General features: G+C 42.5%; 1 protein-coding gene across 1 annotated transcript; it reads left to right on the top strand.

The window, feature by feature from the left end:
* Positions 1-924: 924 nt before the first annotated feature.
* Positions 925-21,197, top strand: TTF2 (transcription termination factor 2; the record flags this gene model as incomplete). Its single annotated transcript, XM_082335585.1, has 23 exons — positions 925-964; positions 1,068-1,179; positions 1,430-1,516; positions 2,255-2,321; positions 2,795-3,769; positions 4,653-4,779; positions 5,905-6,090; positions 6,326-6,483; positions 7,562-7,643; positions 7,953-8,066; positions 9,026-9,176; positions 9,881-9,986; positions 11,016-11,206; positions 12,076-12,229; positions 13,014-13,105; positions 13,820-13,902; positions 14,368-14,507; positions 15,283-15,453; positions 16,064-16,122; positions 17,229-17,382; positions 19,024-19,106; positions 20,168-20,242; positions 21,053-21,197. The coding sequence occupies exons 1-23, from the start codon at positions 937-939 to the stop codon at positions 21,195-21,197; spliced, it is 3,540 nt and encodes a 1,179-aa protein (XP_082191711.1). The 5' UTR covers positions 925-936.
* Between the last annotated feature and the right edge of the window lie 924 nt (positions 21,198-22,121).

Here is a 22,121-nt window from a genome sequence, read left to right as displayed (position 1 = left end):
GGTACTAGCGAAAAAGGGTGTCTGTGTAGGAGGAAAAATTCCAAGGCACATGTGAAAGCAAAAAATTGTTAGTATTGTGTAAAAAAGCACGTTTTTCACGTAGGTACTGAGCCAAATTCAGCCTTCACGCAGGTCAGTGGAGTTGCATCAGTTTACACCGTGACTGAATTTGGCTGTCAAGTGTTAATTTCACTAATCTGTTATTTAGTGTAAATGTTGTTAATATTTTTGCTAAACACATTATAACCTTTCCATAATTCTGTTCTTACCAGAGTGATTATCTCACCTGAATTGTCATTAACAAAAGCAGTAATTAAGAAATGCACATTTTGTAAAACTGTATTCCCCATCTTAAATACTAAAGAAAAAAAAAAATATTTCCAGCTTCTAATGGTCCATAGTCTTTGTTTATACTACTGTTATTTCAACTTAAATTTATTTTTAAATATTTGACTTTTAAAAGTATATTGAACTTAATGAGTGGACCTGGCAGGAGTGGCACCTGGACCTGTTTCCACAGTGGAGGGGTGCATCCTGGGTGGAACACTGGTCTCTCAGCGCACGGCTGTACCGGGATACACGACTGGATACACGACTGGATACACGACTGGATACACCTCCCCGCGAACAGGCGTTCGAGGGGGTAAAAACCACCCCAAACGACCTCTAGGTGCGACCGCCCGAGCCCAGGCAGGAGCCGGCGGCGCTGCCTCCCCCGGCGCGCGCCCTCCTCTTCCCGCCCTTTTCCCCGGCGTTCGACAACAGAACCTGGGCGGGGCCGGGGGGGGGGGGAACGGGGGGGGCGGGGAACAGTGAAGTCACGGCGCGGCGGCGATTGGCTCCACCGCCCCCTCGCCCGGCTCTGATTGGACAGTCGGCAGGCGCTGCGTGGGATTGGCTGATTCCAAGAGCGGGTGTGGCGGTTGTCGCCCGGCGATGGAGGCTGTGCCATGCGCCGAGCACGGTGAGGGGCGGCGGGGAGGGGGTGTCCCGCCTGTGGGGGGGTCCCGGTCCCGGTCCCGGTCCCGGTCCCGGTCTGACCGGTTCCCTCCTTCTCCGCCCTGCAGGGTCCCTCTGCTTCCTGAAGACGGGCGTCCGCGATGGCCCCAACAAGGGGAAGAGCTTCTACGTGTGCGGAGCTCAGGGCCCGGCGGCCTGCGGCTTCGTCCTCCCGGCGCCGTAGGTGCAGGGCGGGGGGGCGGGAGGGCTGCCCGCGGGTGTGCGGCTGGGCGGGGTGGACACACGCGGCTGTTCTGAGGGAAATTCAGTGCTGTGTCAACGGTAACAAGCTTTTGTTTTCTTAGTCACGTAGGCTTTGAGTAGACTCTCCAAGTATTTTGTCCCAAGTAATTGTTTTTGCCGTTGCTGTTCCCTGAGCAGCTTGTCTTGTCTTTATTCTTCCTCTTTTCTTTTCCTTTCCTCTTTTCAGGGTTCCTGCTTCTCACTGCTTGATCCACGAGGAATGCACGGTGGAGCTGCAAGTCCTGGTTCAGCAGCAGGACAGAGATGAATACCGGTGAGTTCCTCAAAGTGGACACAAAGGTTTGTTGTGGAGGCTTGAACGTTTGGAATTGTGTGATGGCGGCTGACTTGCAGTTTCCTTCTGGAATTGAAAAGGCTCATCCAGCCTTGAGACCTTTACTTAGCGTGTTTCAAAATGTTTTCTATTTTTATTAGCAATTATATTCAATGGTATGAATCTAAGTGATCAGATAATGTTTGTTTTTAACAGAATTGAACATGGCTCTGTGGTTGGGTTCATCCAAGACTCGTGATAGTTGCATCGAATTCACTGATTTTAATTCTGATAAAGGTCTTGCGGCAGTCCTGGTTGGCTACCAGTTTAAAAAGAATCACATCCAAAGTTTGTCTGTTCCTGAGGTGCTTTAAAGATGAGGTGGCCTGTGCAGTTTAACTAAAAGAATAGCTGTTTCCTTACACCTTTAAATCATAGGATACTTCTGAGGCTCTGAACATAGACAATATTTTTGCCCGAGCAGTTACTTTTTTTTATTTATTGTTAAAATTAAAAACAAACAACCCAAAGCCCTAGGAATCTTTATCCAGAGAACAATGCTTTTGTAAAAAGCTTTGTGGCCAGTGTTCATGGCCTTTTGCTGTGCAGGGGTCTGGATGTAAAGTGCAGATCAAGAGACCTTGTCTGTGATGCTTTTGGTGTTAAGTACCTTTTAAAGAACGCTTAGAGTTCTTTTACTGGCTCTTGCAGTTCAACTCTTGTTTTATTCTTTGGTAGGTTGTTTTACCGGTGCCTTAAAAGTAAGTTGAATGGGAAGAAATGGTGTGGAAGCATCCCATGGCAGGTATGTATGTTTCATTTATATTATAGCATCAGCTTATTCCAGCATGACTTTTTGTTCTGTATACTTTAATCACTTCTGAGACTGCAGAGTGGGAGAGTTTGTATTTTCTAGCTGAAAAGCATATCAGCCTGCTGTCCTCCAGATGAGGCTTCTCTTACTCCGAAATTATGTGAAGTAATCGCTGTTCTCCAGTCTTGAAGGAAACTTGGGTTTGATCTCTGGCTGTCCTCTTCTTGCAGATGATGCTGTTGGGACTCGATCCCCAAAAAAACATGGGAATGGCAAAGAAAGCAGAAAACCAGCAGTTTTGGTTTTGTTTTCCTTGTAAAATGTTTATCCTGATCCTGTTAAAATGATAGGAAAGATGATGTTCGTAGAGAATGAAGTCTTGCTTGAGATGATCAGGTTGTGTGTATAGTTAGCAGATTTTAATAATTTGTATGTTAGTATTTATTCACTTGTATATATTGCAGGATCCAAAAGCTACCACAGTGTCAAAAGCCTTAGAATCCCAGCCTAACACAGCACCTCTCTTCAATCTCAGCAGCCAAAGAAATCCATTCAAAGTGATAGACAAAAATTGTGAACGATCATCCTGGAAACAAATTAAGCAAGGAGATGGAGAGGAAAGTAAAGCAAAAGGAGTAAAAGCAGAGAAAGAGAGCGTGTTGGTGTCACATAAAGAAAAGAAATCAACCTCTGATTCCTCTGTAGAGAAGGAACCTCTAGAAGGGCTGAAAACTAAAAAGAAGCAGTCCACGGGAAATAGGAGTGATCCAGAACTTAAGGAAAGCACAGCGTCTGAATCTAAACTTGGTCTTTCTGAGACTTGGAAAGGAAAAAACACCCTTTGGGAGGAAGAGAAATATAATGGCAGCGGTAGGGAATCCAAGAAGTCTTCTGAGTGTTTGGAGAAAGAGCCAGGTGGGAGATCAAAGCTCTTTCCACTAAGTCTTGGAAAGCAAAGTACAAGTACCAAGCCTCCAGAGGAGGAGCAGCTTGGAGAGAAAAGCTTAAAAAGCTGTGGGGATAAAGAAACCAGAGAGAAAGAATACGGTGGTGGGAAGAATGGAGAGACGAAACCGATGTCTAAAGAAGATGCGATTTCCCCAGCAGTACCACAGTGGGCGTTGCAACATGCTGCCCTGAAGGGAGGCGCAGAGGCAGCGCCACCCAAGACACAAATCAGGCCAGGGCTGGGACAGCCTGCTGATGAAGTCTCTGGCAGTGACAGTGATGAAGCGGGATTTGTTTATTCCTCATCAGGTAAAAGTAAACCTGAGAAATCAGTTGAGGGTTTGCAGTCAAGAGAGATTCCTTCTGGAAAATCAGGAAAGAGTACGCAGGAGACATCTCTGCCAGGAGCTGCAGCATCACATCACATGGAAGGATCCCAGGACCCTAAAGCTCTTCACAACCATCTTGTAGTCCAGCTGAAGCAGAAGAAGGTCATTTATTGCACCTATTATTCCTATTTTTTGGTTCTGTGTTCAGGACGACTTCCCTTACTCGTGACAGGCATCAGAATATGGTAACCCCCCACAGTAGAAACTCAAAATATTTGAATGGTTTAGGAAAACAGGGCAAGGGAGGGAATTCAGCCTAGGCACAGGCTAGTTGTTTCAAGCCACATATGAGACAATTACCCCTAAGGTAATACCACCTTCTGCATTTGGGGGTGCTCAGTTTTGACCTGCCTGAGATTGTGTCTGTCTTTTACCCAGAAAGTAATTTGCATAAGGTGGAACAGTGCGCAGCCAGCTTAACCTTTTTAAATAACGTGGCTGTTTCTGGTGGTCTCTCTTGGCCTTGTGGAGTAAAAGTGATCTAGCCGTGAAAGCTCACACAAAGAGGAAATAAACTACCTGCCTGTTTGCTTTTTTTAATAATTGCTAATAACCATGTTCCATAGTTTTTATTATAAAAACCTCTGTTTGCCTAGAGCTCAGAACAGAACCTCGAAATAAACAGAACTGTCGTTCGTGCTGCTATAGAAAGAAATGTGCAAGTAGGTTGAATGTTGGGTGCTTTGAGAGATATTAAGATTGTCCAAGTCGCTTGACTGCCTGTTCCTCCTGTTTCATAAACAGGTAGATGCCCTGCGCCCTTCCGTCTCTTCTAAAGTACAGTGATGGTTAGTTTATTTTCTGCGAAACGACTATTTAATCACACTGAATGGCACGTAAATGCTTTTGGAGATTGTAGAACAGTATCAAAGTACAAATTACTATGGCATAAGATTAGTGGTTTTAAACTTCTGACCTGATTGATCTCTGTTGACAGAGAGCTTGGCAAGCATGCTCAGGTTTTGGATTCCTTTTTGTTTTGCAGAGTACATTGGCTACAGTGAACATACAGCTGCTGCCAGATAAAGGGGAACGGTTATTAAAGCAAGTGCAGGATTTGGAAGCTGCGCTCAGTGCTCTTAACATTTCAACAGCAGATACTACTGAAAAAGGTAGGGCTAAATTTTTTTGCCTCAGAACTTTTCAAACTAGTTTGTCTTACTATATTTGTAAATATTGAGGAAAAATAGCATAAACTTATATATGGCGTGTGGTCTATATAAAGTTTGTGTGTTGAGATTCACTGAAGATTGAAAGTGTTAATTGCAAAGAGTGTGTCTGGGAAAGGATGAATGAAACAACTCAAACATTTCCTCTGAAGTGTGGTGGCTTCCCAAGAGAGTTTCCTCCCATGGTTAGGAGCCAGGGCTTGTTCTGTTTCCAGTTTTGGCTACGTGATCGAGGCAGGTGTCTCTCTGAGAACTTGCCAGTGAAGTGTTAACTTCCTCTTTGTTGCAGTATGGAGCCATGCTGCTTGTGCACGTTTTGGCTGCTGTGTCTGAATGTTTCAGTTACCCGATACAAGATAAGCAGCTTCCAGTGTGCCATTCCTGTAAAGTGATTTCCTAATTCTATTAGCTAGTATTAATCGCCTGTGGAAGAGAGGCATTTTGTTGAGTTACCTGTACGATCACCTCAACAGGAGAGTTACTATGTGATCATAATATCATGTGTGTTGATGAAAAGATCCAGTTTGACAACTCTGGAAACTGAAAAACTCTAGCAAGGAAGCAGTAACTCACAGGCCACCACACAACAAGCAGTCCCAATGTCTTATACCGTATCTGATTTTAAACCAGACAGACTTTCCCAGGAAGGAGATGAAAGCTCATGAGTTCTTGGGCCATTCATTCTTGGATGTTTCGATAGCTTTTGTGACCAAAACATTGACAAGAAAGATGTCTTTAAAAGGAGTAAATCCTCTGGTGTGTTCAGGAATGACCTTGTGTTTGCACTGATCTGATCACAGTTGCAAGGTTCACTGTGTCGGTATAAACCACACATTGAGGCTTGAGCTGAACTGCATTGTCTGTCACGTAGGAGCAGGCTAAGAGCGTGCATGTTAGTAGTTGCAGTGGCTCGGTAACCTGCTACCCTGATATTAAATCCGTGTGACCACTTAATAATATTTTGCAAGCAGACTATTGGGCAAAACGAAGGCCTTTCTCTGGGCTGTAACGCAAGGCTCTGACGTCCGATGCGCAACCTTTTCAACCTGTGATTCCTTTCTTCTTAAGGGGAGGATAGCACAAGCAGCAGCTGCCACGAGGAATCTTTGCCTAACCCATTTGGCAGGCCAGGTGGTACAAAGTTGATAACACCACTACCGCTCCAGGATCCCACAGCAAGGACCTTTTCAGGCTCACACAGTCACCCCTCTGCTGCTGTGGGTTCCGGTGAATATTACAGCCACGGTTTTGGAAGTAAGTACAGAAAGACTTTTTTTTTTCATTAAAGAGAACATGGGTGAGGACTGTTTTTGAAATAATCCTGCAACTGGTGGATATACGTGAGAGTACTAAGCCTTTTTTGTTACTGTGAGCTGCAGACTTCCCCAAAGGCATCTGTAGCCACTGAGATCAATCTCTGAGATGAAAGATGTGCTTGAGAAAGTTAGCTTTGTAAACACACCTCGTGTATAATACTGTATCTTTCCAGTGAACTCTGGTGTGCAGAATCTATATGGAGGAAGAATGACAGAAGACCGAATCAGAGCTGTACACAGTGCCACAAGTGAGGCTATTAATCATCTTCACAAATCTCTAGAATCCTGTCCAACAGAGCAAACAGTGGCTGAAGATCCCTCTGGACTGAAGGTGAGTTGGCAAGGATGGAGGATGTCATGCTGATGAACTTAGAGGTTTCTTGTTACCTCCATCATGAAGTGTAACGTCTGGGTGATATCCTAGAGCATCCAGTGCTTTCACACTTTGAAGTATTTTACAGTTTTTGTCCTGCTGGAAGGAGACACTCTAATTACTTTCCATCCCTGAGAGTTGCTTCAGATTGCAAATACTGATGTTCTACCATCTGGCTGTGGTGTCTTCAGAGTATTTAGCGCTTGAATGAAGTAGTAGTGCCTCAGACAAAGCAACCAACCCACAACCATTTGTTTGTACGTGACTGGCAGAGCAGAAGCAGGTTTCTGGGGAGGAACAGACTGAGAAACTTCTTATTGCTCTTTTCTCCCAGTTAGGTCTCCCAGTGAGCTATAAGAAGTAGTCTTTTAAAAGTGTTGCAGGTGATTGAGTTCATGCAGCCCAACAGACTCCAGAGTAGTCTGTTCTGATCTGCCAAAGAGCAGCTCAGATCAGCATCTATCAGGTGGTGCAGAACCCATAGTTGAGGTTATGTGCAAGGTGTTGGAAGGCACGTGCCTCTGCAAGATGGTGTGTTGATGTATATATGTTGTCTCACTTGTCAGATCCTCTTGGGACCTTTTCAGTGCTGGGGAAGGCCATTTCATGACTTATGATGATAGTATGTAGTCCCTTTTCCTGTCGTTTAAGAGTCTGTAGGGGTCATAGACTTGGTGAGAAAAGGGGAAGTGTTCTCAGTCCCTCTCCTTAACAGTGATCCCTGTTGTGAGCAAGGTAGGCTTGGGTGGATTTTCCACCTGAACGAGCTGCATTTGCATGTCCTCAGAGCACTGTGAGGTGCTAGGTTGGCTTGTGAACCAAGCGTTAGAAAGCCTGATCTATGGTACTGCTGAGCTCCTGTCTGCAGGAGTTGCTTATCTTTGGTACCCCCGTCCATGTGGGAGAAGAACAGGTAGGCAAACTCCTTTTAGTAAGATCATAGTAGGACAGTTCAACTGCATAATTTGGTGTAGGAAGCAGAAGTGTCTGAACTTTGCAAGATGTTTCCTTCAAATCCTCTGTCTCGCCCTCTCAGGTTCCACTGCTGCTGCACCAAAAACAGGCACTTGCATGGCTACTCTGGAGAGAGAGTCAGAGGCCGTGTGGAGGAATTCTGGGTAAGCAACAGAACAGGAGAGTGGATTTTGGGGGGCAGATTTATGACAGCAACAGTTTGGCACATAACTTACTCGGAGGCCAATAAGTGGTTGTTTTGTAGGCGTGTTGAAGGGGCTTGTTTTTCTGTGCCCTTTGACCGATTACAGCTATTAACGCATTACTAAATCATACCCTGAAGTGGTCATATGTGTATTTTTATTTCCAGGGTTCCCCAGGGCAATTCTGTTGCAGTATCTACCTCAGTGTAGATCTGAGCTAGGGCTGCTCATTTCCACAGGTCGTCACAACTTCTGTGTGTCTTTTTCCAGCGGATGACATGGGCTTGGGGAAGACGCTAACGATGATTGCTCTCATTCTGGCCCAGAAGCAGCTGAAGACAGAGAAGAGAAAGGAGAAGTTAGAAATATGGCTATCCAAAAATGGTACAGAATTGTTTCCATCATACAGTACATACATTATGATGCAGTGCCATTTGAAATTCCTAAAGCATTATAGGTTAATGGCTCATAAACCAAGACTCTGTCTGTGCTCACTTCACTTCTGTAGGAAAATGCCATTGGGCGTAATGTTTACTGCACTCCCTTGCAAGGCCTTTGTCTTGATCAGTATCATTTGTTCTGCCATTGGATGTGTAGGATTGCCCAACTCATTACTTGATATTGTTTGGGGATTTATTTTTTTTATTGATTAGTTTCCTGAACCAGTTAAAGCCAGCATATGCTGTTTTGAAAAAAATTTCCTAGTTTTTTCAACATATGCAAACATATGCATAGTTTTCACAGCATGAGGACTTAAATTAGTTACTACTCACTTGTGACTGATTTTTTTTTTTTTTTTTTTTTTTTTTTTTTTTGCTTCCCCCCCCATAAGATTACTTTTATCTTGTCCATAGGGATAAGGGATGTTAGAGTTTTTAGAGAGTGTTGTTTCTGTGTCCACAACCTGTTACTGTCTCCATCCTCGTGGAACTGGTGGGACTACTTTTTCCTGTCTTGCCAAGTTTACTGACTGTGTGTTTGTTTTTCCTGTGTGGTTCAAAATGGTAACATTTCAGTCTTCTAGAACACGAAAGAAGAATTTATTTGGTACTGTATTCTCAGGAGAGATCAGGGTTAGTTCCTTTCAGCTTATCCAAAGGAAATGCACAGATACATAGCATAACTCTGAGCAGACAGGAAGTAATGCATTAGTGTTTAAGTAGAGTTTTTTCCACCCAGAACTAACAGTCTCCAAGAATGCAAGGTAGAGATGTCCGCTTCCCAAACTGTGCTCACAGGAAAAGTGGACCAATCTTCTTAATTGTTGTGAATTTCCAAAACTTCTGTCTTTGTTGTAGTCTAACGTGAAGACATTGAAACCTGTCTGCAATATTTCCCTGCAGATTCCACTGTTATCCCTTCCCGCAGCACTTTAATCATTTGTCCTGCATCCTTGATCCATCACTGGAAGAAAGAGATTGACAGACACGTGGGCTTTGGCAAACTGAGGGTCTATTTGTACCATGGGCCAAACAGAGATAAACATGCAGAGGTGTAAGTGTGCTAAACCGTAAATATGACCAAGAAGAGTAAAATACCACTTAGCAAGAGATTGTGTATATCAGAGTTGAAATTCAGTGGCGCAGAGTGATGGAAGAACCTGAAGTATGGAAATGTGGAGGATCCAGAAGGTCAGGCTGATGTCTGCTCTCAGGGTGTGTATAGCAAAGCCTTTATGGCCTGTATCCATGCTCTGGGTCAGTCTGAACTGAGACCGAAGCAGTTTACATGCTGATAACAAAAAAAAAAAAAAAAAGTGTACGTTCTCTAAAACATCTCTTGCTTGCAGAGGTTGTCAGTGGCAGTTTCTTCCATGCTTGTGCTTTGTAGTTGTTTTTTGTTTTTTTTTTAATCGGGTGTCTGTATAAATCAGAAAACTTTCTACACTGCGTTAGGCCATGCTGAGCAGTATTTCTAGGTGCCAGATTCTAAGTAGGGTTCGTCTCATGTGGTGTACATTCTGTACCACTGGCTTTTACTGTTATCTTGAGCGTGCTGTGTCTGCTTCCAGTGTCATAAAATGGGGACAACGTGTCCTTCCTGTTTGACTGCTACGAAGCTCAGTTTTCTGTAAAACTCTGTGATTCAGCTCTTGTAGAACCGTGGTGTTCTTAAACCTTCAGCATACATTTTTTCTGTCTTGCAAAATGAATTCCTCATTTGTTCTTGCTCCTGATTACTACTTTCCCTTTATGCAGGCTCTCTGAATATGACGTTGTTGTGACAACCTACAGCCTTCTCTCCAAGGAGGTTCCCACAAGCAAAGAGGAGGGGGAAGTCCCTGCTGAGGACCATGATGTGGGGGTGAGAAGCCATATTGTTGATAGATGTTTTGTTCTGAGGTGTTGCGAGCCATTATTGTTTCAAGTAGCACCTTATGTATGCTGCAGTGAGCAGCAGGCTGAGTATTTTTTTTTCCGTAAGTCACCTGTTGAGTTTGCACAATTAAAATAAAGTGATGAGAGAAAGTGCTGTGAAGTTTAGAGAGACAACAGGGAAAACTATTCATAATAAATCTGTTCTGTAGTAATATAGAATGTTACTATTGAATACAGTTGAAATATCTTAAAAAGTAATTTTAAGATGAATCTCATACTCCTCCTTTTGAGGTGAGACTGTGAAGGAACACTAGAATCTCCTGTTTGGTGTTCTTTGCTGCTTGAAGCACCAATGTCACTTTAAACTACCAGAAGCTTGTCATGCTCAGGCTCTGGGTCAGTCTGAACTGAGACTGAGGCAGCTTACATGCTACGCTCTTGAAGAAACAGCAGTGTGTTTGCTAGGCTTTGAAAATAATAAAGCGGTTGCTGAATGCTAACTGAACTTGGCTACACAGTATAGTGGAAGTCCCTTGCTGGTGGATATTGTTGTCTCCTACCTCTGTGTACAGATCTGGATGCAGCTCTTAAAGCAAACAGGCCTTTGAATTTCCTGAAGCGTCAAGGTGGCATCTCTAAAACTGTAGAGAGATCAGAATAATTATATGTGGTCCTTGGTGCCAGCCTAGCAAAATTTTACTGATATGAAATGCCTCTTTTGAAGAAAGAGGTGATGAAATGCTAAAAGCAAGAAAAACAGCAAAATATTAGAAATTGTTATTAATAACAGGCAAATGTCATATTCTTTGGCTTAAAAACTTTCATGGAAGCTTTGAAGAGGTGATTTTTTTTTTTTTTTTTTTGAGAGCATCTCTTACATGACAGTAAGAGCTTAAATTACTGCCAACTAACAGCAGGAAAAGGCTTCTTGCTGGAAAAATGTTTGCTTGTGACTCTTTAGAGAGCCTAGCAAGGTTATTGCTCTGGGTTATAAATAGTCTGCTTTTTCTTTCAGACTGGGTCATCTCCCTGTTCCCCTCTGCTCAGGGTGGCTTGGGCTCGAGTTATATTGGATGAAGCTCACAATATTAAAAACCCAAAGGTTCAAACCTCTATAGCTGTGTGCAAACTGAGAGCCAGTGCCAGATGGGCTGTCACCGGGACGCCGATACAGAACAACCTTCTGGACATGTACTCTCTCCTGAGGTGAGCTGGCTGCACGTGAACATGTGGACAGGGCTCCAATTCCAGTAGTTCTTCACTGATAAAGTGCTGAAGTTGTTTCTAAGTTTGAAAGGTTTCTAAGATATGTGGGGTAGCGAGACTAGTTGTATTAACGCTTCAGGCACTGGATTGCAAAGGCTGTGGCTGAGGCATTGTGCAAGGCTGACCATGTGTCTGCTGTTGTGTGTAGCTATTCTGCTTCCATAGAGGACAAAGGGGAAATTACTTCAGCTCTCCTCTGTCTCAAAGATGAATATCCACAAACCCAATTTTAATGAACAGAAGTTTTGTGCGATAATCCTTGTTCCTACCAGGGCAGCCTGGGAGGACCTAATTAAAGAGTGTTGTGCTACAAGGGCATTGAAGGAAAGGGTGAAAACTTCGACTTCTCGAAACAAATGATAAACAGGTTAAACTGTGCTCCTCATTGCTGAGAGGGAAAAGATTATGAAGGGTGTTGGAGAACCAGAGAGAACTTGCATTTGAAATTTATTTGGGATAATTGAAATTAATTTTCAAGTAAGAGGTATGGGATTTTGAAATAACAAATGAATACGCTTTTTGGCAAGTGCCTCTGGATCGTGATGCCCTTTATTTGCTGGTGATGCTTGAGACCTAATGAGCTAAGAGGAAGTGATGGGTACAGAATCAGAAAGATGCTTTCACGGTGTGAGTGATGGTAAGACTTTTGAGCAAACAGCTGTTACGTTGGAAGTGTTTTACTGCTCCTAGCAGTTATGGCCTTTGGAAATGGTTTGTTTTGGATAGCAAGGAATTTGGTCCTGGTCATTCAAGAGTAACTGAAGAACTCTTCTTCCCTTGGTATGCAGTCTCCTTCCTTCCTGTTGTAGGTTTCTACGTTGCTCTCCTTTTGATGAATACAAAGTGTGGAAGTACCAAGTAGATAACAACACAAAGAAGGGAGGAGAGAGGCTAAGCCTCTTAACGAGGAGCCTCTTATTACGGAGAACTAAGGACCAGCTGGATTCAGCTGGCAAGCCCTTGGTAAGGACTTCACCCTCCACAACTAGAGAACCATTCCGTTGTTTTCCTTGCAGCAGCCAGTTAGTATTTACACGCATAAATTTGTTAATGGGTGGGTTTTCCTGTCTGCTGCAGTCTCTTGAGCAAGGGGAGTGAATGCCTGTGGGATGCTTTGATTGCTTATCCAGAAAGAAGAAATATACAGAATAATTAAACCTTTTAGTTATAAATCACATGCAGACAAGAATATGTCAAGTAATTGCAAGTAGATGTCCACTGAGTGGAAAGTTAGCCTAGGTCTCTGAGCTAGCCTGGATCTCTGAGAATCAAAGCTGCTGCGTGTCAAATGGATCTGGTGCGTGCTGGGGCATTGGCTTTCTGCATTACTCTCTACAAATAGTCTGCTAAGCTGCGTATTAGGTCATTGGTGTGTCTGTAAGCCTTTAAAAGGTGTCGTTTTGGTGTACTGTCTGATTCTGAATGGGGAATTGAGAAGCTACTGTTATAATGCAATAAATGGATCCCTCCATGGTAGTTATGTGGCAGTCCCTCCTTAGTTGCTCATGCCTTTTGTTAACGGGTGATTTGGAATAAAGATTTTTATCTTGAGTGTTAACCAGGCTACTTGGAGTTCCGTGAGTATCTATGTTGTGTCAAAGTTGCATTAATACAAATAACTTCAATGAAGAAACAGCTGTCTTCTGAGACTTAGAATACCGTGTTAAATCTTGGAACACTGGTGTTTGTGAATGCTGTATAGGATTTTTGCACTGTATACATCTGATCCTGTATATTTTTACTTCAGGTATCTCTGCCCCAGCGTAGCACGCAGTTGCATCAGTTAAAACTTTCAGCAGAGGAGCAGTCTGTGTACAACGTGCTCTTTGCAAGATCCAGGTATGAATGTGGGTAGGGATAGGGTATTTTGTGGTTTTGTTTCTTATTGGTATGAAAAATCAGAAAGAGAAATCCACTTTAGATGAGAAGAGCTTTTGGACAAATTCCTGTTAAATTTTTCCCTTTCTGACTATCTGTCAAGCATGATTGAAAAGACATTGCTGGTTCTGGTAATAGTTGAAACTGATTCATTTCTTTTCTCCCATACGTTCATGCCTTGTATGAGCTTTGTATTCTAGCCTTACACTTAATCTCATTGATTTCAAGACTCCAAAGACTTGGAATTACAACAGTAGTTCTTAAAAGATGATGTGCCAGCACCTGTAAAGGAGAGAATTTATCTTTTTTGCCCTATGATATTTATTTATACAATCGGAAATTATGCTGGCCTCTCCAGATGGCTGTAATGCAAGCCAGCGTCCCTTTGTGTTCTCCTAGGGTCTCTTTCAACAGTGTTGCTGTAAAGAGTCTGCCTTCCTTTTAAATATAAATTTAAAGATGTCCTTTGGTATGAAAAATGTTATCCATTGGGCCCTGGCTCCTATTATATTCAAGCTATTCCAAAAACCAGACGTGCTTCCTCTTGTGTTTTCCAAAATGGATCTAGGTTTTTTCTTCCTTACCTTGATGTGTCATCAGCTTGCTTCTTAAGCTCAAGTCCGTCTTGCTCTTTTTCCTGCTGTAAGTCCCACAGTCTTCGTCTTGTTTTTCCAGGTCAACACTACAATCCTATCTAAAGAGACAAGAGCAGAAAAACGAAGACAGAGAGTATGCTGGTGGTAACCCGTTTGAGAAAGGTTTGAGCACATCCTCCCCTGAAAACATTTGCAGAAGTGCCTCTTAAGTGTACAGTTAAGGAGGGGTAACAGACCTGGCCACATGGGGTCAGGACTTAGAAATTCTTTGGAAAATGCTCCCCTGATGTTACGAAGAATCCTATCATAGTATTTCAAAAATCTGTTCTCACTATTGTGGCTCTGGACAAATCTCATAACCACCCTGGGTCTCAAATTCCCTTCTGAAATAAAGGTCTAATTGCTCAGAGAAGAGATGTCAGTATTAGTGTAAGGTATGTGGTACTCTGATTTGTGTTGTCTTTTTTTTTTTTTTTTTTAAGTGGAGTTTGATGGGTTCCTATGTTAAATCAGGTATTTGCTTGCCTGTTGGTTCTTGTCTCTTATTGATGAAACTCTTGCTGGAGGTGTCTGGGCAGTGCTTGGAAATGCCTCCAAGAGGTCTTGGTGTTTTGTCTTCCTTGGCAGTTGCACAAGAGTTTGGGGTCAGTCAAAAGGAATTTGTAGCAGGCTCCCAAAGCGCCTCCCAGGTCTCAAGTACTGTCCATGTCTTGTCCATGCTGTTGAGGCTCCGTCAGTGCTGCTGCCATCTCTCCTTACTGAAAGTGGTAATTGCATTGCATTGTAGTGGTGTGGGCTTTTTTGTGGGGATATTTTTAAGTGTTTGTGTAAGTTAACAAACTTTTTAACACCCTTGCGTCTCTTAGCTAGTGATGTATGAACGGAGCCATTTCTAGGACTGTGTGTTTTACAACCGGAGAGGTTTTAGATGGGCATACTTCCTACTGAAGAGTTCCCCAGCATGACCTATATGGGCAGCTGTGTCTCTGGAAATACTTTTATTCAGATTAAAAAATTAAAAAAAAAAATTAATGGCAAAGAAGAAGTCTTGATCTTAACCTAGTCTTGAAAAGTGCACAAGTGCATCCTGTTTCAAAGGCTTTTCTGTTGGAGAGCTCTGTAAGTGCCTTTACTGAAGGTGCCTTGCATGAAGTAGACTAATCTTTCAGAAGTTCTTTGCTCTGTCATATAAAGCAGCTGTAGAATAAGTCCAGATGCTAAGGGAACAGGCAGGGATTTATCTTCTAACAGCTTTAATCCTGCAATTGTTAAATGCTGTGGGAGGGGGAATCTGAGGAGACTGGACCACAGAAAATGGCTGAGCTCACGTGCTTTCCCTACGCTGTGCCTTCTTGGGGCAGAATAAAGGGCCAAAGGGACTGTTGGTCTGATCCAGCAGTGTTTCTTAATCATTCTGTCTTCGTATTGCATAGCTTCCTTCAAAGCTAGTGTCCTCAGCAGACGTCGTGCAGACTGGATCAGTACTGAATTTGATCTCGGGCTTGACTGTGGTCCCTTATTCTATTGCTTGCTTTCCCACAGGCTCTGGACCAAGTTAACTTGAACAGTGAAGGCCTTTCCCTCTCCATTGAGGAACAACTTAGTGCTTTGACCCTCTCTGAGCTCCAGACTCCTGATGCCAAGTCAACAGTCTACCTCAATGGCACAGCTTTTAAAACAGATATCTTTGAAATCACCAGGGAGAGCACCAAGGTATTCTGGCTGTGACTTTCTTACTTTCCTTGAGAAACTTGGATTTCAGCACTTTGCCTTTTTAAATTGTTAATGAGTTGTCACACCTTGGTAACTGCACATCAGGCTAAGTTGGCAATTTAGATGAAATCAGGTGAGCAGATTGGTAGTCTGCTGAACCTCTTCTGGGAAGGCTCTGACTTACCAGGTGTCGGTGGCTACTTCTAATAAAGCTGTGAGAATCTGACTGTGCTGAAAAACTGTGAGTGAAAATCTTGAGCACTGAATTCACAGAAGTTTAGAAAAGCGTGCATGTGAGAGCATGGTGCTTGTGAAGAGCTGGGAAAAATGGGATGGCAGCAAGAGGAGAGGTGGCAATAACTTGGGTTCTCACAGGAAGGCTGGAATCTATAAAACATGCTTGCATGATTTGATTTCTTAACCCTGTTTTCCATGGTGGGAGTGTTCTTATTAATGACTATTAAAATATCTTGAAAGTCTGAGGACGGAAGAAATTCCAGTTGAAGAGTTATTTTGATCATTTGTTATTTTAATGAAGAATAGTCAAGCATGAGCTGGGTTTTGACAGCAAGCAGACTAACTTTTGGTGTTTTTTTTTTTTTTCCTGCAGATAGCTCACCTTTTGGCTGAACTGAAAACTATTCAGAGTCACTCAGAGTCTCAGAAAAGGTTAGTAAGCGTGTCCTTTTCTTTAGTCATAGTGATTGAGGGAAGCATGTCTCTTGACAGCAGCAGAAATAGTTTAAAATCATTGAATACAAAACTCCTGGTATAATAAAACGGTGGCAGTACCGTAGTAGTTGAAAGCAGATTTTGGGGGCGGGGGGAAATCTAAGACAAAAGAGGGTAGTTTATGATGTAGGTAAGTGTAAACATAAGGGAACGTGTGAGGAATCTCAGGCCTTGTGGCCCAGGAGGACTCTTCTTTTCTCCAAAACCAGAATTGGGAATAATTTGGTTATGCTGAAAAATATTTGCCCTCAGCTCTGCAACCCACCGCATCACCCAAAAAAAGTGGGGGAATGAAGTAGTTGTTAAAACTGAACCTGTTTGAGGTAAAGGAATGTGTTGATCAGAGGACCTAAGTGTTGCTAAAGTCCTGCAGCTTTCGCCATGCAAGTTCTGCCTGTCTTTGCTCCGCACCAGACTGCAGTGTTACAGGGTTTCCTGCTTGTTTTTGTTAAACAATGTAGAATGCACTTCCAGGTGTGTGGCTGCAAAGTAGTTACACCTGTGGTGGTGTGGTGGGGGTGGGTTGGAAGGGGAAGTCTTGTTCTTGGGCAACTCCACAGTTGCACCATATGTAGAAAGCTTTTTTCCAGAAAGCATTCCCACCGTAAGAATGGGAACACCAACATTACTTTTGTTCCCTACCAAAAAGCTATCGAACAAATTTTTGCCCCCCAAACTGTTTAATCCAAAAAGTGTGGGGAGTGTGAGGCCCAGGGGAATCCAAATTTGGTGTTGCTATTGATTCATTTTGCAGAAAAAGCTCAGAATTGTGATTGGTAGGTGGCAATGTAAAATCCAAAAATAGAGGTGAAAGTTATAGACTTAATTTGTCTGAAGTTTATTGGGTATTAGCCTTCCACAGCAGGTTCTACCACTACAGCTACAGGTGAATCTGTTTCTGAATTGGGAAGGGGGACTTGGCTCCAGTTTGCAGTGGGGAAGAGTGCCTGAATCATTGTCTCCTCTTGGGTGAGACACTGTGATATAACCTAACTGTTACAGTACACACAGAACGTGTTCTAAACTCCGCTTTCTCTCTCCAGTGTTGTTGTCTCTCAGTGGACGAGTATGTTGAAAGTTGTGGCTGTACACCTCCAGCGACTAGGGCTGAAGTACGCAACAGTGGATGGCTCTGTCAATCCTAAACAGAGAATGGATGTGGTAGAAGAGTTCAATAACAATCCCAAAGGGCCCCAGGTATGCAATCAGGGCAGGGAAACAGTTACTAGTGCTGCTGTGAGCAGCTGTAATAGCTGACTTCACGATTCCATTTACTGGAATCCCTGGATTTCCACTTCCATTTGGACCTCTAGGTGCCAAGATCAGCAGGGAAAGAGGTAGCTGTAAAAACAAATGTAAATCTTAAAAAGGGCAGGAGCAGCTGCTAAAAAGCTCCTTTTGATGTTAACTTCTGTACTGAGATCATCTGACGCCAAAGCTAGTTCAAAGGTTGTCCAAATCTTTGGTGCGTTCAAAGATAGTTTTGCCCCAGAGTAATGTGGAAGATGTGGGGCCAATTAACTCTACTTAGAGCAGGTTGGTTGTTTCTAGCTCATGCTTCTGCATTGACAGATGTTTCTTTCTGTATATCACCTGCTTGCCAAGGAGCCTGTAAGACTTAATTGCTGTTCTCTAACACATCAGATACTTTTTACCAGACTAATCTTTTTGAGAAGAGAGGATGATAGTTGAATCTGTGAATGAGGCTAAAATTAACAACAGCATATCTCACCCCGGTATAAAGATAAGACGACTGGGATTGGGGTGAGAGAAGTCATAGTTTTGCACACATCCAAAATAAGGTGACCTCATGTGAATTCTTTGACTTATGAGCTGTTAGGATTTGAGGGGAGGGTGTGTGTGTGTGTGTGTTTAAATACTGACAAACTACAGTGTGTTGGCTCTTCTTGAAAATAGCTTCTAGTATGAAATTTTGGCCAAGAGAAGGAAGCTTGCCAGGTGACTAAAGACATCTGAATCCAAATTAATTGTTCATAGTGATTACACTTTCATTTGGACACTGACGTTCCTGTGATTGAGGCAGGACAGGCTGTCTCCTCTGAGGATGCATCTGTGACTGGGAGGAGAGAATGTGGTGCATTAGCTTTTCTTCTTTGCTGGATTTCTTGAACGAGCTGCTATCTACAAAACAGATATTTCTCCTTCTAGCTTTGAACTTAAACAAAGGAAGATTTCTGCCAGCTATATGAATAGCTGACTCCTTAAACAAGATCAGGGTTTTAAGGTACCATACCATGAAATTGAGTAATAAATATATATATATAGCAAGTGTCTCTGTCCTTGATCGAGTTCTTTTCTTGCTGTACAAGAAATCTTCTCTAAATTGACCATCTGCTATATCCCCGTTCCTCCCCAGCTACTTCATCTTTTTCTAAATACTAGGTTATGTGGAAACAGAGTGAAAGGAGCAGCGGCCATTTCAGTCCAGTTGCCTGTGTTTAAGTAATCATTCCTGTTAATTCAAAGTTGGTGCTGATTGGTCCCATTGTTGGCAACAGGCTGGCGCCAGAGAGGCTGGTCATTTGAGTGGGACACGGCGAGAGTCTGGGCTTTTCAGTGCTTTCTCTAGTCTGTAAAAATGTATCAGGGTAATATATATGGAATGGTAGGCTGGCCTCTCTGAGCCGTAACTTTCATGTCCAGGCTTCTGTGCCTCGTCAAGTAACATCTGGCAAGCTCCCAAATACGTAATAAATATACACATGCAATATAAATACGATAAACAGATCCTTTGGTTCAAATTAATGTGTGGAGTATATGAAGCATTAATTTTCTGGAAACAGGCTCTTTAACTTAACTCTCTTTTGGCCTTTGAAGGTGATGTTGGTCTCGTTGCTGGCTGGAGGCATTGGCCTGAACTTGACTGGAGGAAACCACCTCTTTCTCCTTGACATGCACTGGTAAAGAGAAATAAAAGTTCCATCTCCGAGGATATATGTAGGGCACGCTGCTTGCTTTCTCACCACGTGTATTGTGATGTCTGGTACAGCTGGGTTAGGAGGGAATTGTTTAGCTGAGAGTAAGGGCTGGTGATTAGTTGTGGAAAAGGGTTTTTACCACAGCCTTCTTCCAGGACACTCTGATTTGTCAGTCTAGTGCTCACTACCATGAAATACAGTTCTGCAGGGGTAAAAAAAAATAGAGGAGGAGAACAGCAATCCAAAGAACCAGTGTGCAGTCTGTATCACAAAAGGATACTGGGGACTTGGCAGTCCCTGGCTTAATTTCTTACAGGAATGAAAACGGTACAGTAATGCCTACAGGGAAATTGTCTTGAAACAAATCGACTGTTGAGCATAGTCAGTAATCAGTGTACCTCGGGGTTTTACAGGGCTATGAAAATAGTGCATATGAGCTCCTAACATTTGTGTTGTCTCTCATCAAAGTCAGAATTGTCTTTTTTTTTTTTTTTTTTTTTTTTTAAACTAAATGTTGCTCATGGGATCTTGCAAAACAAACTAATGTGCTTCAGTACAAAACCAGCTGCTGAGTAGCAGCATTAAGGAGATGTTTCTACCATATGGAAGTTATGCCAACAAGTATTCCCTGTAACCGTGTGTCAAACAGAACCGTTTCTTACATAAATGTTCTTGAGTGAAGGCCTCTTCCAATGGAGTTTGCCTTCCTGCTTCACTCTCCTCTTTCCTCAGCAGCTACTCAGCTTTCTCTGATTGCTAACTATTGGCTAGAAATATGGGGCTACGTTGAACAGCAGTCTAATTCATACAGCTGACTTTGTGTGGGGTTGTTGCATGCTTCTACCAAGGGCCAAGGGAAATACAGTCAGGGTGAATATTGGCAATCAAGCTAGTAAACCTAAGGTAACCTGGGAGCAGTTTTAGTTCTACAGAGGAAGAAAACAGGATGCTCTGGAGGCAGGCAAATAAGGCAAGCACAGAGGCTTCGATATCTCAATTACTCCTGAACATAAGCCCTGAAGCTATTTTTTTTTACCATGCAGGAATCCTGCTCTCGAGGACCAGGCATGTGACCGCATTTACCGAGTGGGGCAGCAGAAGGATGTTGTGATACACAGGTCAGGATTTTCCTTAGCAGTAAACAAGGCTGTTGCTGCTCACGTACTGTCTGGCTTTAGTTGGTGGCCTTGGTTTGAGGCTTGTTTCTTTACTTAAAGCTAAGCACAAGGCCTGACAGTGGGACTGGGGTTTGGGCACAGAGACAGAGACCACATGAAAATGTTTCAATGTGGCACTTGCCTGCATGTTGCTGTCCTGATAGCTAGCAGTGGTGTATTGTTTTTCAGCCTGTGGCTTAGTGGGAATGTCCTGTTCGTTCCTGAGAACAATTTGGGCACCAAGCTCTTCTCTTATTGAGTAGAGATTTTTCACCGTGCTCCCTAAGCCTGGACCTTTCTAATGTCACTAACATAAACATTTAGAGCGCTTCTAATAAGTGGCAATGCTGGCTTTTAGAAAAGCATCTGTAATTCTAAGTACTCAAAGGATAAGTTAGTTATTGTAAATGCGCAGCAAATTCAATGAAACTGGAATCTGAAATACTATTTTGTGTACGATGCTTTTAGTGTAATAGGTGCTATCAGTGATCAAACAATCATTACAGGATTTTGTCTCAGAATTACTATTGCTTCAGATGACAGAAGTTGAGGCCTAAAGTGCATCAGACTTTTATTTGAAATGCTAGAATACCTGGATATGAGAACAGCTGTTTTCTGTGCACAGGTATATTTTGTCAGTCACATAATAGGCTGTTAATTTTTAAGTGAGACAAGTCTTTGGAAATTTACTGGGGAAGTGCTTATAGAATGCTGACACTTTTTCCAAGCAGTTGAGATGATGTGGCTTTGGGTTTTTTTTTTTTTTTTTAGGTTTGTCTGTGAAGGAACGGTAGAAGAAAAGATTGTACAGCTCCAGAGGAGGAAGAAGGTTCTTGCCCAGCAGGTGCTGTCAGGCAAAGGGGAGGCCTTCACTAAGCTCACTCTGGCTGACCTCAAAATTCTCTTTGGCATTTAATTATCCTTTACAGTACACAACAGAAAGTGATTTTATACCTACAAGTAACTGTGCAGACTTCAACAAAGGACTGCTGTTTTAAGGTGGTCATTTATTTTGAACAAATAACTACATTTTTGTAACTGTTTCAGGAAGAGAAGCTATCAACTTCAGGAATTTGTTTTAATACTGAAATTATATTGTGTATCCAAAGGTTAATAAAGTTATAAATTAAGCTATTGTTTTAAAACACTTCTGAGTAAATATTAAAAGCAAACATTTGCTTGTTTCTTGGTTTCCTATGTATGCTTTTTAGTTAGAAAACTTTCCTCTTCAGGACAGGAGAAGCACAGGCAGAAATGAAGCAAGAACAAGAGAGACAAGCGGGAGGTAGGAAAGTTCAGAGGCTGAGTGGTGAGGTTGGGTGGGCGTGAAGGAAGCAAAAAGAAAAAAAATTTTGAGCACAATGCTATAAGATGACTATATAGACTTTATAATGTTTAAGTAGCAAACTTAAGGAAGGACTTGGAGGAATACTTCATTTTCTCTTTTGTTCCTTAGGAGGACTTTTTATATCTAAGTGAAGAAGCATTTCCTTTACCTTGCTCAAAATATTTATTCAAGCAGGGAAGTAGATTTCCGTTATGTTCCTATGAAACAACCTGACTTCCTGATTGTTGTGGGTTTGGTTGGTTTGTTTGTTTTTTTTTCTTTTGAGTATTAAACAGTGTAAGGTTTCCTTGGTGCAAACCTTTTAATGTATAGCCTATTCTTCCTTAGAAGGTGCTCCTGTTTTTTATTAGTAGATGAGTTGCAAGTCCTTGATTAATGGTTTGTATTCCCTCTCCTATCAGAAGTGGTATGTGTAGGTGAGTGAAGTTTCCAGGAAAGTATTTTTTATTATTATTATTATTATTGGTAGTGCATCTGCCCTGCTTCCACTCT

The sequence above is a fragment of the Platalea leucorodia genome, assembly GCF_965183815.1.
Source record: "Platalea leucorodia genome assembly, chromosome: 2".
NCBI lineage: Eukaryota > Metazoa > Chordata > Aves > Pelecaniformes > Threskiornithidae > Platalea > Platalea leucorodia.
This window is presented reverse-complemented; position numbering and strand designations above follow the sequence as displayed.